General features: G+C 55.5%; 6 protein-coding genes across 6 annotated transcripts in view; 2 read left to right on the top strand and 4 right to left on the bottom strand.

The window, feature by feature from the left end:
* VTJ04DRAFT_1658 (uncharacterized protein) overlaps positions 1-2,072 on the bottom strand; it is a gene marked incomplete at both ends in the record, with an annotated part of 2,774 nt that extends 702 nt beyond the window's left edge. The window contains 2 exons of the mRNA XM_069359369.1: positions 54-1,858; positions 1,944-2,072. Of these exons, the coding sequence (XP_069224266.1) occupies positions 54-1,858; positions 1,944-2,072 (1,934 nt within the window). The remainder of the gene's footprint in view (positions 1-53; positions 1,859-1,943) is intronic.
* A 74-nt stretch (positions 2,073-2,146) lies between these two features.
* VTJ04DRAFT_1659 (uncharacterized protein) lies at positions 2,147-2,583 on the top strand (the record flags this gene model as incomplete). Its single annotated transcript, XM_069359370.1, has 2 exons — positions 2,147-2,273; positions 2,411-2,583. The coding sequence occupies 2 exons, from the start codon at positions 2,147-2,149 to the stop codon at positions 2,581-2,583; spliced, it is 300 nt and encodes a 99-aa protein (XP_069224267.1).
* Positions 2,584-3,091: 508 nt separating this feature from the next.
* On the bottom strand, positions 3,092-3,895 carry VTJ04DRAFT_1660 (uncharacterized protein; the record flags this gene model as incomplete). Its single annotated transcript, XM_069359372.1, has 1 exon — positions 3,092-3,895. One exon carries the CDS (start codon positions 3,893-3,895, stop codon positions 3,092-3,094), a length of 804 nt encoding a protein of 267 aa, XP_069224268.1.
* A 762-nt stretch (positions 3,896-4,657) lies between these two features.
* On the bottom strand, positions 4,658-5,697 carry VTJ04DRAFT_1661 (60S ribosomal protein eL20; the record flags this gene model as incomplete). The annotated part of the gene is made up of 4 exons (XM_069359373.1): positions 4,658-4,816; positions 4,876-5,052; positions 5,120-5,304; positions 5,694-5,697. The coding sequence occupies 4 exons, from the start codon at positions 5,695-5,697 to the stop codon at positions 4,658-4,660; spliced, it is 525 nt and encodes a 174-aa protein (XP_069224269.1).
* A 624-nt stretch (positions 5,698-6,321) lies between these two features.
* Positions 6,322-8,208, top strand: VTJ04DRAFT_1662 (uncharacterized protein; the record flags this gene model as incomplete). The annotated part of the gene is made up of 6 exons (XM_069359374.1): positions 6,322-6,624; positions 6,705-7,003; positions 7,057-7,282; positions 7,336-7,397; positions 7,472-7,880; positions 8,125-8,208. The coding sequence occupies 6 exons, from the start codon at positions 6,322-6,324 to the stop codon at positions 8,206-8,208; spliced, it is 1,383 nt and encodes a 460-aa protein (XP_069224270.1).
* A 3,548-nt stretch (positions 8,209-11,756) lies between these two features.
* VTJ04DRAFT_1663 (uncharacterized protein) lies at positions 11,757-12,799 on the bottom strand (the record flags this gene model as incomplete). Its single annotated transcript, XM_069359375.1, has 4 exons — positions 11,757-11,799; positions 11,857-12,088; positions 12,143-12,546; positions 12,612-12,799. The coding sequence occupies 4 exons, from the start codon at positions 12,797-12,799 to the stop codon at positions 11,757-11,759; spliced, it is 867 nt and encodes a 288-aa protein (XP_069224271.1).
* Between the last annotated feature and the right edge of the window lie 1,630 nt (positions 12,800-14,429).

Genomic DNA, 14,429 nt, shown 5'->3' on the forward strand with positions numbered 1-14,429 from the left:
GCTCCCGAGATCGCTCCCGATCCCTCTCCCAATCCCTCCGCCTCGGATCCAACCGGTCCAAATCCGCATGGCTTGCTGTCCTCCGATACCCCAACCCTTCGCTGCCCGTCGTAGCGGTACCGGTACCGGTAGTAGTCGTAGTTCCCGAGGAGAGGTACGACCCGCTACCGCTACCGCCGCCGCGCTCCCGCTCGCGGTCGTAGTGCGAGCGCGGGGAGGAGAGGGATTCGTCCGAGGTTCCGCGGCGGGGGTGGCGGGGTGTTGTGGGATTGGTAGTGGTATTGATGTTAGCTGTGGTGTCTCTGTCTCTGTCCCTTTCTCGATGGAGGGTGGCAGAAGCCGCGGACGCCGGGGGGCTGGGGACGGCGGTTGTGGTGCCGTCGCGGTGGCGGGTTCCGAGGTCGCGGGGACGGTCGCGCTCACTGCCGCCGCGGCGCTCGCCATCGCTGTGGGCGCGGCCTCGTTCGCGGAGGTGCGGGCGGTGGTTCAAAAAAGGGTCCGGATCGCGACGGTCGCGGGTGCGGGGCGAGCGGTCCCGTTCTCTTTCTCTGTCGCGTTCCCGATCGCGATCTTTGGGCGGTGGGTCCCTGGAGCGTTTCCGCCTCCGCTCCTCTTCCGAGTCGACATAGTCGTCGATATCGGACCAGGACTGGCTCAGTCGCGAGCTGGGGAGGACGTCCTCGCGCGATCCCCTGCCCGAGCCGGAGCCCAGCCCGCCAGGTCTCCTGCCGCGGGAGCTGCTGTTGCTTCGCGTCCCGGGGTTGCGAGGGCTGGCGGGGCCGGTGTTGATGAAGGCGGAAATCTTCTCGAACAGCCCGCTCCGCCGCTTGCTCTCGTCGTGGTTGGATGACGACGATGCCATGCGGCCGGCGGTGGATGGTCGAGGCGAATGGCCGCGCGACGGAGGCGCGGCGGTACGGATGATGCGCGGCGAGTCCTCGGGGCTGGTGGTGCTGTACACACGGCGAACAGATATGGGCGTTGGTTCGTTGGACCGGTGGCCCCGTCTCCGGCCTCCGCGAGAGCTCGAGTGCGGGGTGTCCGACTCCGAATCGCTGCTGTAGTGTCCCGAGTGGCTGTGGGCGCGGCGTGAGCGGTGTCCCGGCTCCGGGACGATATGGGGCCGCGGGGGTGGAAAATCAGAGTAACCCCGGCGACCGCGGATCGATTCCTCGGAGGACGTGGTGCGCGCGCTGCGGCCATAAAGGTTATCTCTCTCGCGATCGCGAGCAAAGCTATGTTCACGGTCGTGAGCCTTGGGGCGTGCCCGAGGAGAGGGGATGTGGAAGTAGGCAAAGTGAGGCATCTGGGAATCGAAGAAGCCTCGTGGCGGGGATGCAGTCCTGACATGAACATGGCTATAGTCGGGTTTTCGTTGGCTAGACTCGGTCTTGGAGCGTTCCTTGGATGCTTCTGCCGCGGCCTCTTCGTCCGCCTTCCTGCGGGCCCTTTCCGCCATCTCCTCGTACCAGCGATTCGTGTCGTCATCTGGCTGGGACGGGAACGACTCCTTGGGAAGGTCAATGGGAAACGGTACCCCGGTGTCTGGGTCCTTCAACGCCGCGTTCGCCACAGTATGCTGCAGCACGGGCACCTGGACGGCAGGCTCGAGTAATGTCTGGATGGTTTGCCAGCGCACGAAGCCTTTTGTCGTGAGGGCCGGGATGGTTGGCGGCGCAAAATCATCTCCGCTGGGTAGGAGCAGATGCTGGCAACCTAAGCCTTGGTAGATGGTGGAGATGGCCGGATGGGGCATCTCGACGAAGAAACTGTCCCAGTCATAGCCGCCGCCCTTGTAGAAAGCGGCGAGTTTGGAAGGGGTTAGGTATGGTTCGCCAGTGTCGCCGACATTTTGAGACTAACACGTATGATGGTAAGCAACGGGTCCGTTTCCATCTGCATGGACAGGGGCGTCCACTAGGAAGGCCAGGAGGAGCACGTACAATATAGTCCGCGATGGCTCGAAGAAGAGCATCGAGAACGGGTGTTGGGGCAGGGAACGGCGTCGCTTTGGTGAACAGATAGCCGTAAGTGGACTTTGTGTCCTTGTTATCGTTGGATGGAGTCGCCATTGCTGGGGCTGAGATTCATGCTGGCCTGGCAGATGTTGTGGGAGCGCGGCTGTGGCCACCGGACATGATCGTGGATGAAGGGGTGCGAGGAGCTGCCCGGGCGCGCAGGCGTGGGACACAATGACAAGGTGGAAGAGGGGTTTTCCGATGTTCGGGATGTGCTTCCCACAGCATATAACGAGGAGATACAGAACCCAAGATGTACGGTAGATAATGGATTCGCGGTAGGTTGAGGCAGCAGCTCGGCTATTAGGCTGGTGAGGATGCCGGGCAGACTTGGATCACTTGACAGATCGAAAGGGACTCTTGATGTGTTGGTGACGGGAACGCAAGGACAGCGGTGTCACTGTGCCGCAACCGGCACGTAACCAAGCAGCCAACCATCATGCTTGACGAATGGAACGACCGTGAGGCGCCCCTCCATTTTCGCCTGCATCAGCTGCATCAGGGCAACCGAGAGGCTTGGACGGGCTTGGGACAGGCTCAGGAGCAGGCTTGGAAACTGGCTTGACACGTGCTGGATGCAGTGATCACGGCATGGTTTGTCAGCCCCCAAGTGTGGCTTGATTCTCAGGCAGAACCAGGCGCCTCAGCCAGAAAGCGCCCGATGCATCGAGGGGAACCGAGGTTGTTCGACATGATTCATTGAAATTCAGGACGTAAAAATAGGAGCTGCCTTGATTCGGTGAGAGGCTGAGCACCAGGGTAGTGTACATACTGTACCTACGTAGCTGAGATGCGTCCATTATCGGGTGTCGGAATGATGGAGGACATGGTGAATTTCCAAGGTGAGAAACAGGAACCTCCAACAATGGAACCTGGAATGCCGAGAACTGAGGCGCCCAGTTTTGCCTTCTTCCAAGGTTGGATCCCACCAAGGAAAGTGGGAGGCAGCCAGGCAACCCCGCAGACCGGGGCTGCTGGCACCTGCTGCTGCAAGTCATCCGCCAGCCAAGGGAAGGCCAGGCAACACCGCACAACCTTAAGGGTTAGGGTCCGTGATACTTTCCCTCTCCCATCTACCTCCTAAACGTCGGCAATGCAACCACCTTCCCCTCCTCTCCCTCCTCCTCCACAGTCCACGTCGTAAACCACTCAAACCCACACTTCCCCAACACCTTCTGGCTCTTCTCATTCCCCTGCGCCGTGATAGCCACCAGCTGCTCTCTCACCCTGACCAAGCCATCCCTCTGTCCCTCTCCCTCTCCCTCTCCCTCTGCCTCTTGACCCTCCACTGTCCGCCGGTCAACTTCAATCTCCACCTCTTCCCTCTCCAACCCTTCCCACGCCTCCATCCAACCCCTAAGAAACTCCGTCGCCAACCCCTTTCCCCAAACCTCCCTCCGAATCATGTACCCCACCTCGGGCCACCCAAAGGCTCCCTTCCAGCGAAGACACCCTCCAATCCCAATGACTTCCCCCTCCCCTACCTGGTTGTCTTCCTCCCTCCTCAGACAAATCAAAAAATTAAACGTCTCCCTTGCCCCCTCCCCCTCCTCCTCCCCGGCAAGTCTACGTCCACCCTGCTCATCAACCAAAAACTGCCACACAGCAGCCCTCGTCTCCTCCACCCCGCCATCCGGCCTCCCCTGCGACGTCCAGCGCATCACCTCGGGCTGGGTCCGCAGGACGTGGAGGGCGGGGATGTCGCGCTCCGTCGGCGGGCGGAGGACGAGGCGGTCGGTGAGGATGGGGTTGCGCGGGAACGGCGGCGGGCGTGGAAGGGTGGTGCGGACGCAGGTGAAGGTTTTTGAGCGGTCCGGAGGGGAGGATGGCGATGATAGCGGTGGTGGTGATGTCGGGTTGGGGTTGTTGTTGTTCATGGGGCCTGGATGAGAAGGAGTTGAGGCTGCTATGGTGATGGATGTATATCCGGTGACGGATGTATCGGTTGCGGTGATGATAAGTAGGAAGAGAGCAAGTAAACCAAGCAGTCGTCCTGGAGATGTGATCGGCAGGGTAGATATTCAGGAGAGTTGTCCCAGTGTTGTTGAACAAACGACTCGAATGGGAGGATCAGAGGGGGCTTGGGAAACCAGGAGGTTGGGAACGTCAAGACCTAAAAACCCAATGATCAGGGACCAGCGTCGCATTTACCTTGAACTTCGCAGTTTTCCAACACCCCACCTAGTACCTCGTCCTGGTGCCTACGTCCATAGCAGAACTCTCCAGTTCTATATTTGGAGTCGGGGATCCGGGCTTACCGGCCTCTAGGCAGAATAGACAGGTTACACCACGCCCTTCATCAAGAGCTGTGTCGGGCTAAAGTTGCTCCCATAAGTGACGCGCACGGCATGGCCAGGTTCAAAACATCGATCATCACGAATTGCATGTATAGAGTCTTTCCGGTTGATTTTCCCCAGCAGGAAGAATCCGGTTGGAGGTTCGCGCCATCGGGCTGTCCGCTTAGTTCGGTGTGAACCACACGGCCCAAGTCGGCAAGAGACAGAGTCACAAAGTAAACCCGTGCTTGGCCATTGAAGTCATTTCACGCTCGCCCTATCGGAGCAAATGCAGGATATCCCATTTTCCTAATGAACACCTGAAGAACCTGCCAACCCCAACCACAACCATGAAGAAACCCCTCAAGCATAAGTGGACGGGCGCGTCGCGCTGAACAGCTTGGCGTTCTTGATCTTGGGAACACGGTGGGGGAGAGGGAACGAGAGGTTCTTGGTGACGAGTTGCTTGATGTAGGGGCGCTTGATGTCCTCGGTCTTCTCGAGCTCGACGACACGGAGGATCTGAGTTTGGTGTTAGTAACTTCGGATCTGTCACGGCAAGCGGGGGGCGGTGTTCGTACGTGGATCGACCTGAACCGAGCGCGGTGGCGGGCGGCCATATCGGCGTACAGCGCCTCGACGGCAGCAGCCCTCGAGGTCTCGCGGTACTCCTTGTACATGTTGTGGGTGCCTGACCGCGAGTCGTAGCGGATCCAAATGCCGAAGTTCTTGACCTTAAGGGGGTGCTTCTCCGAGATCTGACCAACATGTGAGCTTCCAGTCCAGCGTCATTGATCCTGCTCGGTCTGGGGGTGGGGTACATACCACATTGACGGAGACGATCTCACCCGTGGCCTTCTTGACCTTGCGGAGACCGCGAAGGAAGTACCAGAAGCGGGACTTGGCCACAACCTCGTTCGGCGCGAAGATGCGCATGCGATAGAGGGTGGGATTCGGGTTGGACTCCGTGGGCAGATGGCGCCCAATGACCTGGTACTCCTGAAGGCGACCTGAACCATATGTCAGTGTTGGTGCTTTTTCATGCTTCGGAATCAACGCAGAACCGAAATGGTCGCTGGGAGCACCGTGTCGCCGTCCGAGAGCTGTCGAGATTCCAAGGTCGTCGAGGGGCTGAACATCAATGGATCCAGCATCACTGTGTGTGTGTTGTCGTGTGCGCATGGTCCCAACAAGGCAAATCAAGGCCACATCCCGAGTTCCCCAAGAACATGAGTCCACCCATCCCAGAATTGCCGCGTCGGATTGTCAATTTGGCGCTCCAGGGGCTGTTGTTTGTCGAGTTTCGGCGGCGCATCGATTTTTGCATCGATATTCCATCGGTCTCGGACGGCGTCACGACGGTGCAATCCAGGCAATCCAAACGAGAAAATCTGCTTACCCATCTTTCAAGAAAGTTAGAACAACCCTGGAGAATGTATACTCAAGTTTTATGGGACTTACTGTGAATAATTTCCCCCGGCGGTTCAGGATGTCGTTGGGTGAGCTGTCGGAATCGTAAATTGGCGATCTCGAAAGGCGGAAAAAAATGGGTGCGCCTGGTTTAGGGCTCGGAGCGCATGGGCCACCTCGAAAATGCCAAGCCGCGAAGACAAGGGAACGGTGAGTGTGGCGGTGCCGACAAGCGGGCCCTTAAGCCACATGGTGGGTCATGCTCTAGCCACAGCCAGGCCCAGACCAAGCAACTGCATGCTCCAATCACAACACACCTCCCAACTTCACTCATGAGCCCAAGCTCAAGCTCGCTCAAACTCAAGCTCAACAAACAACACTGCTGTTTGCCCAGACTGATCTGAGATAAAACTTGCAGAAGCTCTTATTCCGACCTTAAACACCACTTTCGGTCTCTGGACAGCTCCCTCTTGGCTATATACGAACAGCTTCTTTTTCATCGCACTTGAGACTGACCAACCTTTCTAGAGCCTGGCGGGGCAACCTTGACGAGGAAACTGACTTCACTGAGGGGCGTTTCGTCGCTGAATTCACCACTTTGCAGAAACATTGGATCCATGGCCTTCAACTCTGACTTCTTCAACCACTTCTCCGACGCCTGGTCCAGCAGGGATGGATACCGATTAGCCGAGACACTCTCACCCAATGTATCCACTGAGAAGCTGAGGAGCATCTACAACAGCAGCAATGCTCAAGATATCAGGAACTCATTGAGGCGAGGGCTTCAAGGCAACGCGGCTCTTGTTGGCGGAATCGACCAGGAAGAGATCAAGGGCTGGGTTGAGGTGTATGCCTCTTACTGGAACGCGACGGGAGCTCTCTTGGCTGCGCGTGATCCCGACGACGGCAGCAGTAGCAAGGTCAGTGTTGGGTGTCTCCAGGCTGGCCGCCACTTAGGTCGTCAACCATCGTCCATAGTACACGCTGACCCTGCATGCAGTCGCAGGAGTTGGTATGGTCAAAGGTGTTCGAAGCCTGGACGGATCTGTTGAACCAACTGATCCGGGGATACCAAAACTACGGCTTCGAGGCTTGGACACTTCCTTGTCTGTACATTGTGTCCAAGAACCTGCGAGCGTTTGCCATCCAGGCCGACAACGAGCGCAACAGCAGCTCGGTCGAGGACACAACAGCAAATAACTTCCAAGATGACTTCGACCCAGAGACAAACAAGAACAAGAAGTTGGAGGAGTGTGTAAGGACTCTCACCAAAGTCTTCAATCTCTGCCAAGCAGATAGGTGTGTTCCCCCTGAAAGGAGACCTTCGACCGGCCTAGCTTACAGTCTCGCAGGGCACCGCTTGATGAGTCTCGGAAATGGGGTAGTTACTACATCGCCAACCTCCTTCTCAAAACATACTTCAAGCTCAACTCGGCGTCGTTATCCAAACATATCCTCAACAGTCTGCGAGCCAGCGGCAGAGATATGCCAGACTTCTCGGCGTTCCCAAAATCCCAGCGTGTGACCTTCAAGTATCACGAAGGAGTACTCGCGTTCCTGGAAGAGAACTATGTTCTTGTGAGAAGCACCCACGACTTCTGCCTGCTCACTCTGATGCTGACAATACACAGGCTGAGGAATGCTTGACGGAAGCATGGAATCTCTGCCACAAGGACGCCATCAGGAACAAGGAGTAAGTCCATCCAAGTCCATCGAAGCTGCCTGCCCCAAGTCCGGTTCTTTGTTGCCGGCTGACCAGAATTACAGGCGCATATTGACCTATCTGATTCCATGCCACCTCATCAACGACCATACCCTCCCAACCAAGAAGTTACTCGAGCCGTATCCCAGGCTACAGCAACTCTTCTTGCCTCTATGCCAGTGCATCAAGCGCGGCGAGCTCCACAAATTCGACCTCGCTCTCCAAGAAGGCGAGGACGAGTTTGTGAAGCGGCGTATCTACCTCACGCTGGAGCGCGGCCGCGACATTGCTCTGCGCAACTTGCTGCGGAAGGTCTTCATCGCCCGCGGCTTCGAGGAAGCCAAGCCGGGCGAGAAACCCGTGCGGCGCACTCGCGTGCCGGTCGCCGAGTTCGCCGCTGCCATCAGCTTGGGAAGTGAAGAGAAGATTGACAACGACGAGGTGGAGTGTTTGCTGGCGAATATGATTTACAAGGTGAGTTGTCTACATTCTACGCTGTCTACCTTTCCAAGACCACCGTTTTCGAGAAGACAAAACGGAGGTCCCGTTATGATATGGATGCCTGAGGAGGAGTTGTCGGCAAGGCTGTCAGGCAACAACTGTCTGTTTGCCTGGTCCCTCAATCTCCTTTATCAAGCATCCTGTCACAAACACGCCGATTGGTGCCCGCTGTTGCCCCGGCAATGAGTCATTGCTGACTTTACTGTTTGGCATACAGGGCCATATGAAAGGCTACATATCCCGCCAGCACGGCATGGTGGTGCTCAGCAAATCCGGGGCATTTCCAGGGACGGGTGTTTGACTTGTGCAGGGGACTGGGCTGTTCGAGGAGGTGATTTTCTTGCCGATTGGCCAATTCGTGGAGGTCCGGTAGATAAGTAAACACGCCATCTTCGCCGGTCAGTGGATGCAGTGTGCGGGATGGCATGATTCAGGGCTGGCGGACGGAGAAGAGGAGTAGCATCTGTATTAGCGTACTATACTTACTGTCGGTCTGGTGCGCGGCCTGCATGTTACATGCATCTCTTGCCGTGCTTAGATCGGAACTATCGCGGGATTCAAATCCCGGCTGTCGCAACAAGGCGACCGGGTGTGGTGTGCCTAGTGTACAGCTCACAACCCCTAGTACACCTGACTTCTCCCAGAGGGAGGCTCTCGAAACACTACATGGCAGTGGCTTTGTCCTGGGCCACAATCTCCTAAGCACTTGATGACACAGGATGATTGACAACCAAAACGTGATGAAAACCAAACAATTTTTGGAGGCGTACACACCTCCCTTGCATCATCGCCTCCATGGCTGCTCAGCTCTGCCTACTCCGTATTTCATGGGTAACGCGATGCATCACCAACCATGAAAGTGTCTGCGGTGCAAGGGCAGGGTTGCTCCGGGAACGGCCCAATCAAGCAACGTCACCCAAACATCACCCCCTTTTTTTTCTTCTCCGAGCGCCTCGGCTGTCCAAACTTGTTTTCTGCCTCTTCCAGTGTTGGGGGCGCACCATTCACACCATCCACTGGAACGCACGTCAGCTTGCATCTAATCCCACTGGCTGGCCAAATAGTAAGAACCAAAAAGAACCAAACACCTGCCGTCAGACTCTCACGAACGTTACTAGCGTACCTATCACAAGTGAAAGCCAGGTCGGGCCAGATGCGATTCCCCGCATTTCTGCCCCTCCGCCACTTTTTGTCCAGCCTTTCCAAGGTTCAAGGAAGGGGGAGCAAACAAAAACTTGGAATCATCCTGCAGGATGCCGCATCACTTCCAATGATCACCAGGACCAAACTCCGTAACTGTACAAGATGGCAGAAATGAATGACCGTGTGCTCTGGACTGTGCTCCGTATGTAGCTGTATGCGTGGGTAGGTAACACAGCTGAAAGCAAGGCCCAGGGCCGGGGACAAAACGCCCGGGCCCAGGCGGTGGTGGTGGTGCGGGGGTTCGCTTCGTTTAAAAAGGAACCAACTGGACGCGACGTGAACCCCGCGTGCGAAAGTGGCTGGCTCGCGTGCTCACGTGTTCACGCGCAATCACTTTATGCAGGCACTTTAACCCCTGTCCCCTCCCCTGTCAGACCGGGCTCTCTCACCACTTTTCTGACTCCAGCGAAACACCAACAACGTTGCGAACCTGTCCCTGTCCTGGTTCGGGGTTCGCTTTGATATTGCACAGTAGTTAGTTATCTGGAGAGGCCTGTCATTCCTCCTCCTGCCCATGCGGTAATCTGCACGGCCCAGGACAGATATCAGATTTCGCATCAGAGCGAGCAGTGCAAGGTACAGCTCCAGGACCTACCCAGATCAGCATGCAGGAAGCAGCACCTGGACCCGCCAGCCCTGTCTTTCATGCCTTGGCACGCCTCAACACCCCGATCGATCACCTCGATCGTGAACCTGAAAATCCCGAACGGTTTGGCGGCGTGTGTGTGAACAAAAAAGTGACGCCCTCCATCCATCTCCTTCTCAGTGTGTGCTACATGTACATCCATCACATCATGATAAACGGCTGTCCGATCCCGAGATCTTTTTTGGCAAGGATCGAGGGAGTGACCTTGGACATAGTTACGTACAGTCATGGCCAGTTACATATCTCCATCCATTTCACAGTACCGATTGTCGAGCTGCTCAGTACAGAGTATGGCCTGTTTAAACATCCATGACAGGACGAAAGTCAATAGCAAAGTAATTCCGTCCCTGGCCGATGATATTTTGATCCATGAACTTGACGCATGAACCTAGATATATTTCGCTTCGATCCAAATCGCCTACACAGCACGGAGTAACGATCTGTGATTATGTTCTCCATCACCGTTTTCTTTAGTATAGGTCTTCCCTTCCTGCTCCCTTCATCCACCACCTTTCTCAGAGACAAACTGAAAAAAATCATCCTCAATGAAAAATCCCAATCCCGTGTCTTTTCCGAACCTGCCCCCAAACCAACTTCCAAAACGGAACAACCCCCAACGCAACCAAGCAGGAACAGCGAAACCGAGGTGAAGTGTTGATGCAACAGAACCATCCAACCGGTTCCGTATGTACTGACCACCCCTTTGCCGGCCGGTCAGTTATAGTCAGGGGTTTCCCGTCTTTGTTGCGTGCGTTACGTTGTGTTCACGTTCACACGTTGCGTGTCGTTCACTTGCTTGAGAGATGTGAGCTCGGGCCGGGCCAAGCATGTGCGAAATTGAAATTGCCTTGTCCCACCGGCTTGTCCGGACCGGGGGTTCACACACACGGCTCGGCGGCGCTAACGTTAGCTTCCTTTCCACATGCCATGCTTGCAAGCTCCACTTGAACCGTCGGGATGGGACGGTGGAGAGAGACCTCATCCACGTCCCGTTAACGTTAGCATTAGGTTTCGAACTTGTTTTCTTTGCTTGCTTTTCAAAGCTGTTGGGTCTCAGGAGAAGGGACTTGGAGAGTGATTTTCAGTACACCAAGACATTCAGAACAAATAGTTGGACAGGTAGCTAGGTCTATTATAACGAGCGAACAAGCACACCTGTATGTATTTTGCTTTGTTTTGTGATAAGAAGTAATTTTTCATGGGGTCAACTGTTCAAGTTTCCTTTCGGAACTCGCGAAACCCCTGAGGCACGAAACCAGTCGTGAACGAGAGTCAGAGAACCGAAAAAAAAGCTCGCATTGTCTCAGATCCCCCCTTTCCAATCTCAAATGAATAAAAGATTTTCAAAATCCCAGAAAAGCTTCGCCACCCAAAGAAGAAACGAAACATGTTTGACGATATCCTCCAAAACTGGAAACTAAACCCGTGCCCTGTCCAAACTAGGTGCTTCTGAGAAATAAGAGAGGAAAAAATAGAAACATCAACTCAAGGGGTAGTTATGGAATCATCATTCTGTACTTCGACGTCCCATGAAAACGGAAAAACAGAAACTGCCAACCCAAACTATCCGCCGTCCCGCCAAAATAACTATGCCGTGTCATGAGGGTATGATGGGTATTGCTGTTGTACAAGGTTGTTGAGAGGCTTTTTCCAAGAGAGACAATGAAAAGCAAGAAAAGCGAACTCCAATGCAAAACAGACAAATGACAAAAGCCAATCCAAGAAATCCACATCCCGTTGCGCCGAAAAAAATCATGAAGCGATGATGGAAACTCTATGCCCGTGTGAAACCCCGAATATTAGACCGTAGTATGTAAAGGGGAAAATAATGCTGTGTGCCGAAGCAGAAGAATCGAAGGTATGTGGGGTATCGAGGCATCGTCCATCGCAGAGTCGAGAGAGCCTAAAAGGACAGGTATCATTTCGTTTGGAGTCGAGCCGTGGGCATCAATCGTCTGGAAGAACGAGGCAGGGTGGCGAAATCAAGAAGAACGGTGGGCTTAGAAGGGGCGACCGCTACGAGGAGTGCGAGGCGAGGCGGCACTATCACAGCCGTTAGCGAAATTAGTAGCTTATGTGGCAGGCGAGGATAGAACTCACGCAGCATTGGAGATGTCGTCGACGTGGTTGCAGAGGGCGACAAACAGGTCAAAGAAGAGCTGAGTGCCGCCGTTGAACATCTCGAGCTGCATGGTGCCGCTGCGCTTGAACGTGCTCCGGCTGCGGATGATGAGGGCGAGATAGTGGGCGCGCAGCTTGGAGTCGGTGTCCGGAGTATTGGCGTAGGCATAACGGGCTGAGGTGAGGATGGTGCTGGCCTGGATACCGGACTCTGTTTCGATGAGTTAGAGGAAGTGATGACCAAGATGACTGAAAGTCCACTCACGAAGCCCCTGCTTGCGCAGAGCGATGCGCTTCAGGTCCTCAAGTCCATACTTCTCAGCAGCGCAGTAGATGGCGGTATCCTTGAGCAGCTCGCCCTCGACACTGTGGTGGTAGATGATGGCCTCGGAGCGGCCGTCCTCACCCGCCTCCTCCAGCTCCCAGGTATTCTTCTTCTTGTTGTGGATCAGGCGCGGATAGTAGTCGCCCTTGTAGAGATACTCGAGGATGGATGAGAAGACTTCGGGCTCTTCGTCGGGCAGCGAGATCTTCTTGGTCGAGGCGTCCATCATCTGGTTCTGGAGAACGCTCTGGAAAAAGGGCGATTGGGAGAGGACATTTTCGTGGCAGGCGAAGATCCTCTGCTCCTGACCAACGATGAGGGTGACGATAGCCGAGGGAGGGGCACTTCTCAACCAGGCACATATCAGCATCCGAACGGACAGCAGGGGAAAGGTTTGGAAGAGGCTTACCCAAGAGTGGCATCCGAGGCAGAGGCGTTGGAGACGGTGCCAGCACGGCGACGTCCCAGGTCAACCGACCGCTTGGTGATGCCGGCTTCCTTGGAAAAAGAGGAGCTTGACCTCTTATGCCTTCCAGATGACGACTTGGAGAAGCTCTTGCTGCTGTTCGGCGGTTGCTCGAAGCGCCGGGAGAACATTTTGACTGATGACTGCCGTTGAGGGTTGCCTCGACGATTGGAATTACTCGGGTTTGGCTCGGAGGGGTCGAGGCGTCGATGATTAGGCCCGGTACTCAGTGGGCGTTGGACGGATGGATACGACGATACACCGGGACGACGGAGCGAGGAAACTCGAATTCGATAGGAGACAAGGAAAGACAAGTACAATAATACCAAAGACCAAAGATCAAAGACCAAATAAATAGATAAACAATACAATAGACGGTTGGTTGGTATAAGACTTGGTCAATGTTGAGACCTCCTACCTATTTCAAGTCACAACTCCGGTGAGCTTGGGACGGGATGGCAGAAAAATTTGAAGCATCTTCATTTCGGGAGGGGACGGGCAGAGCATGATATATAAAGGTTTCGTCCAGGATGTGGCCAAGGATGGGGGATAGGATGCACAGCTGCCTGGCCATCCGAAGTGGAAACCGAACGGAGCAAATGCTGTCTCGGTCGGAAAAGGCCGCGACGGCTGAAGCTCCCCAAAAAAAGTTGCAGCAACGAGGCATCCAGACGTGGATCAACGCGAAAACGGATCTGGGGAAGGTGAACGCCTTGACACGGAGTCACCTGACCACTTTACCACTTGTGGCTTAGCGCTTGAAGGAGGTGCAAGGGCTTGACGGCGCCCCGAAACTCTGGGATCCCGGGGCCCTGACCCTGACATCCGCCAAGACGTGAAAAAAAGACCAACCAGGGGCGGAAAAGCAACCTGCCGTTCAGTGATTCACTGCTTGTTCCCAAAGCCGGACGGTGACAGCGCTGCGACGGCGTCAGGGGTCAGGTACCGTGGGAGTCATCTCAAACGGAATTTGCACATGTCTTCCATGGATTTGCAACGGATCCGTGGAGTCGCGGCCCATAGGCGACCCCGGGAGGGAGATGGATGGCCCAGTCGGCGGCCGTGAAAGGTCCTGGCCGGTTCCAACCTGTCTTCTGGAAAGGCTGAGGGTCCGGCTGGGGTTACAGTGGCTGCTGCAAGGCTACCACCTCGCCTTCACGGCGGGAGTGTCGAGTGGTTCACTGCTGCGTGAACTTTTGCTAGCCAGGGACTTCGACGAGGCCAACGAGGCCAACGAGGCAGCAGCAGGCTGCAGCCGCGCCCGGACCTAAAAACCGGCACAAATCGCCTTGGGTTTGCCTCCAAAAAGAAAATAACTTGGGCTTCGAGAAGAAAAGAATCGCCGAGTCTGGGTGGCCAATTGGTCCGCTGGAATTGCTCCTTCGAGGCATTGACTGCGACTTGTAGGCAATGAGCCTGTCATTCTGGGCAACTGGCAGATCGGCCTGGTTAAGATTAACAAGGTCCACCGGAACCCGATTCTTGATTCTCGAAGCAACGTGCGTGCCCCATAGCGGACCTACACTTTTAACGGTGCCATCAGAAAAACACACACCTGGACACCTGGACGGAGCGAACGCTCGTCTGGGACCGTTCCCATTTGCTGGTCAGTCGTCCACCGGTTGAGTTGATCCGTCTTCACATTCACGCATGGAGATTCATTCCAAAAAAGAACTTCAGGGGACTCACCTCTCTGAGCGGGCATCAGACCTACTTAGTATGCCCCTGATTTGGCCACCCCCTTCCATAAACCCGTCCCCC

This window comes from Mycothermus thermophilus (genome assembly GCF_041956435.1).
Source record: "Mycothermus thermophilus strain CBS 625.91 unplaced genomic scaffold VTJ04scaffold_1, whole genome shotgun sequence".
NCBI classification, from domain to species: Eukaryota; Fungi; Ascomycota; class Sordariomycetes; order Sordariales; family Chaetomiaceae; genus Mycothermus; species Mycothermus thermophilus.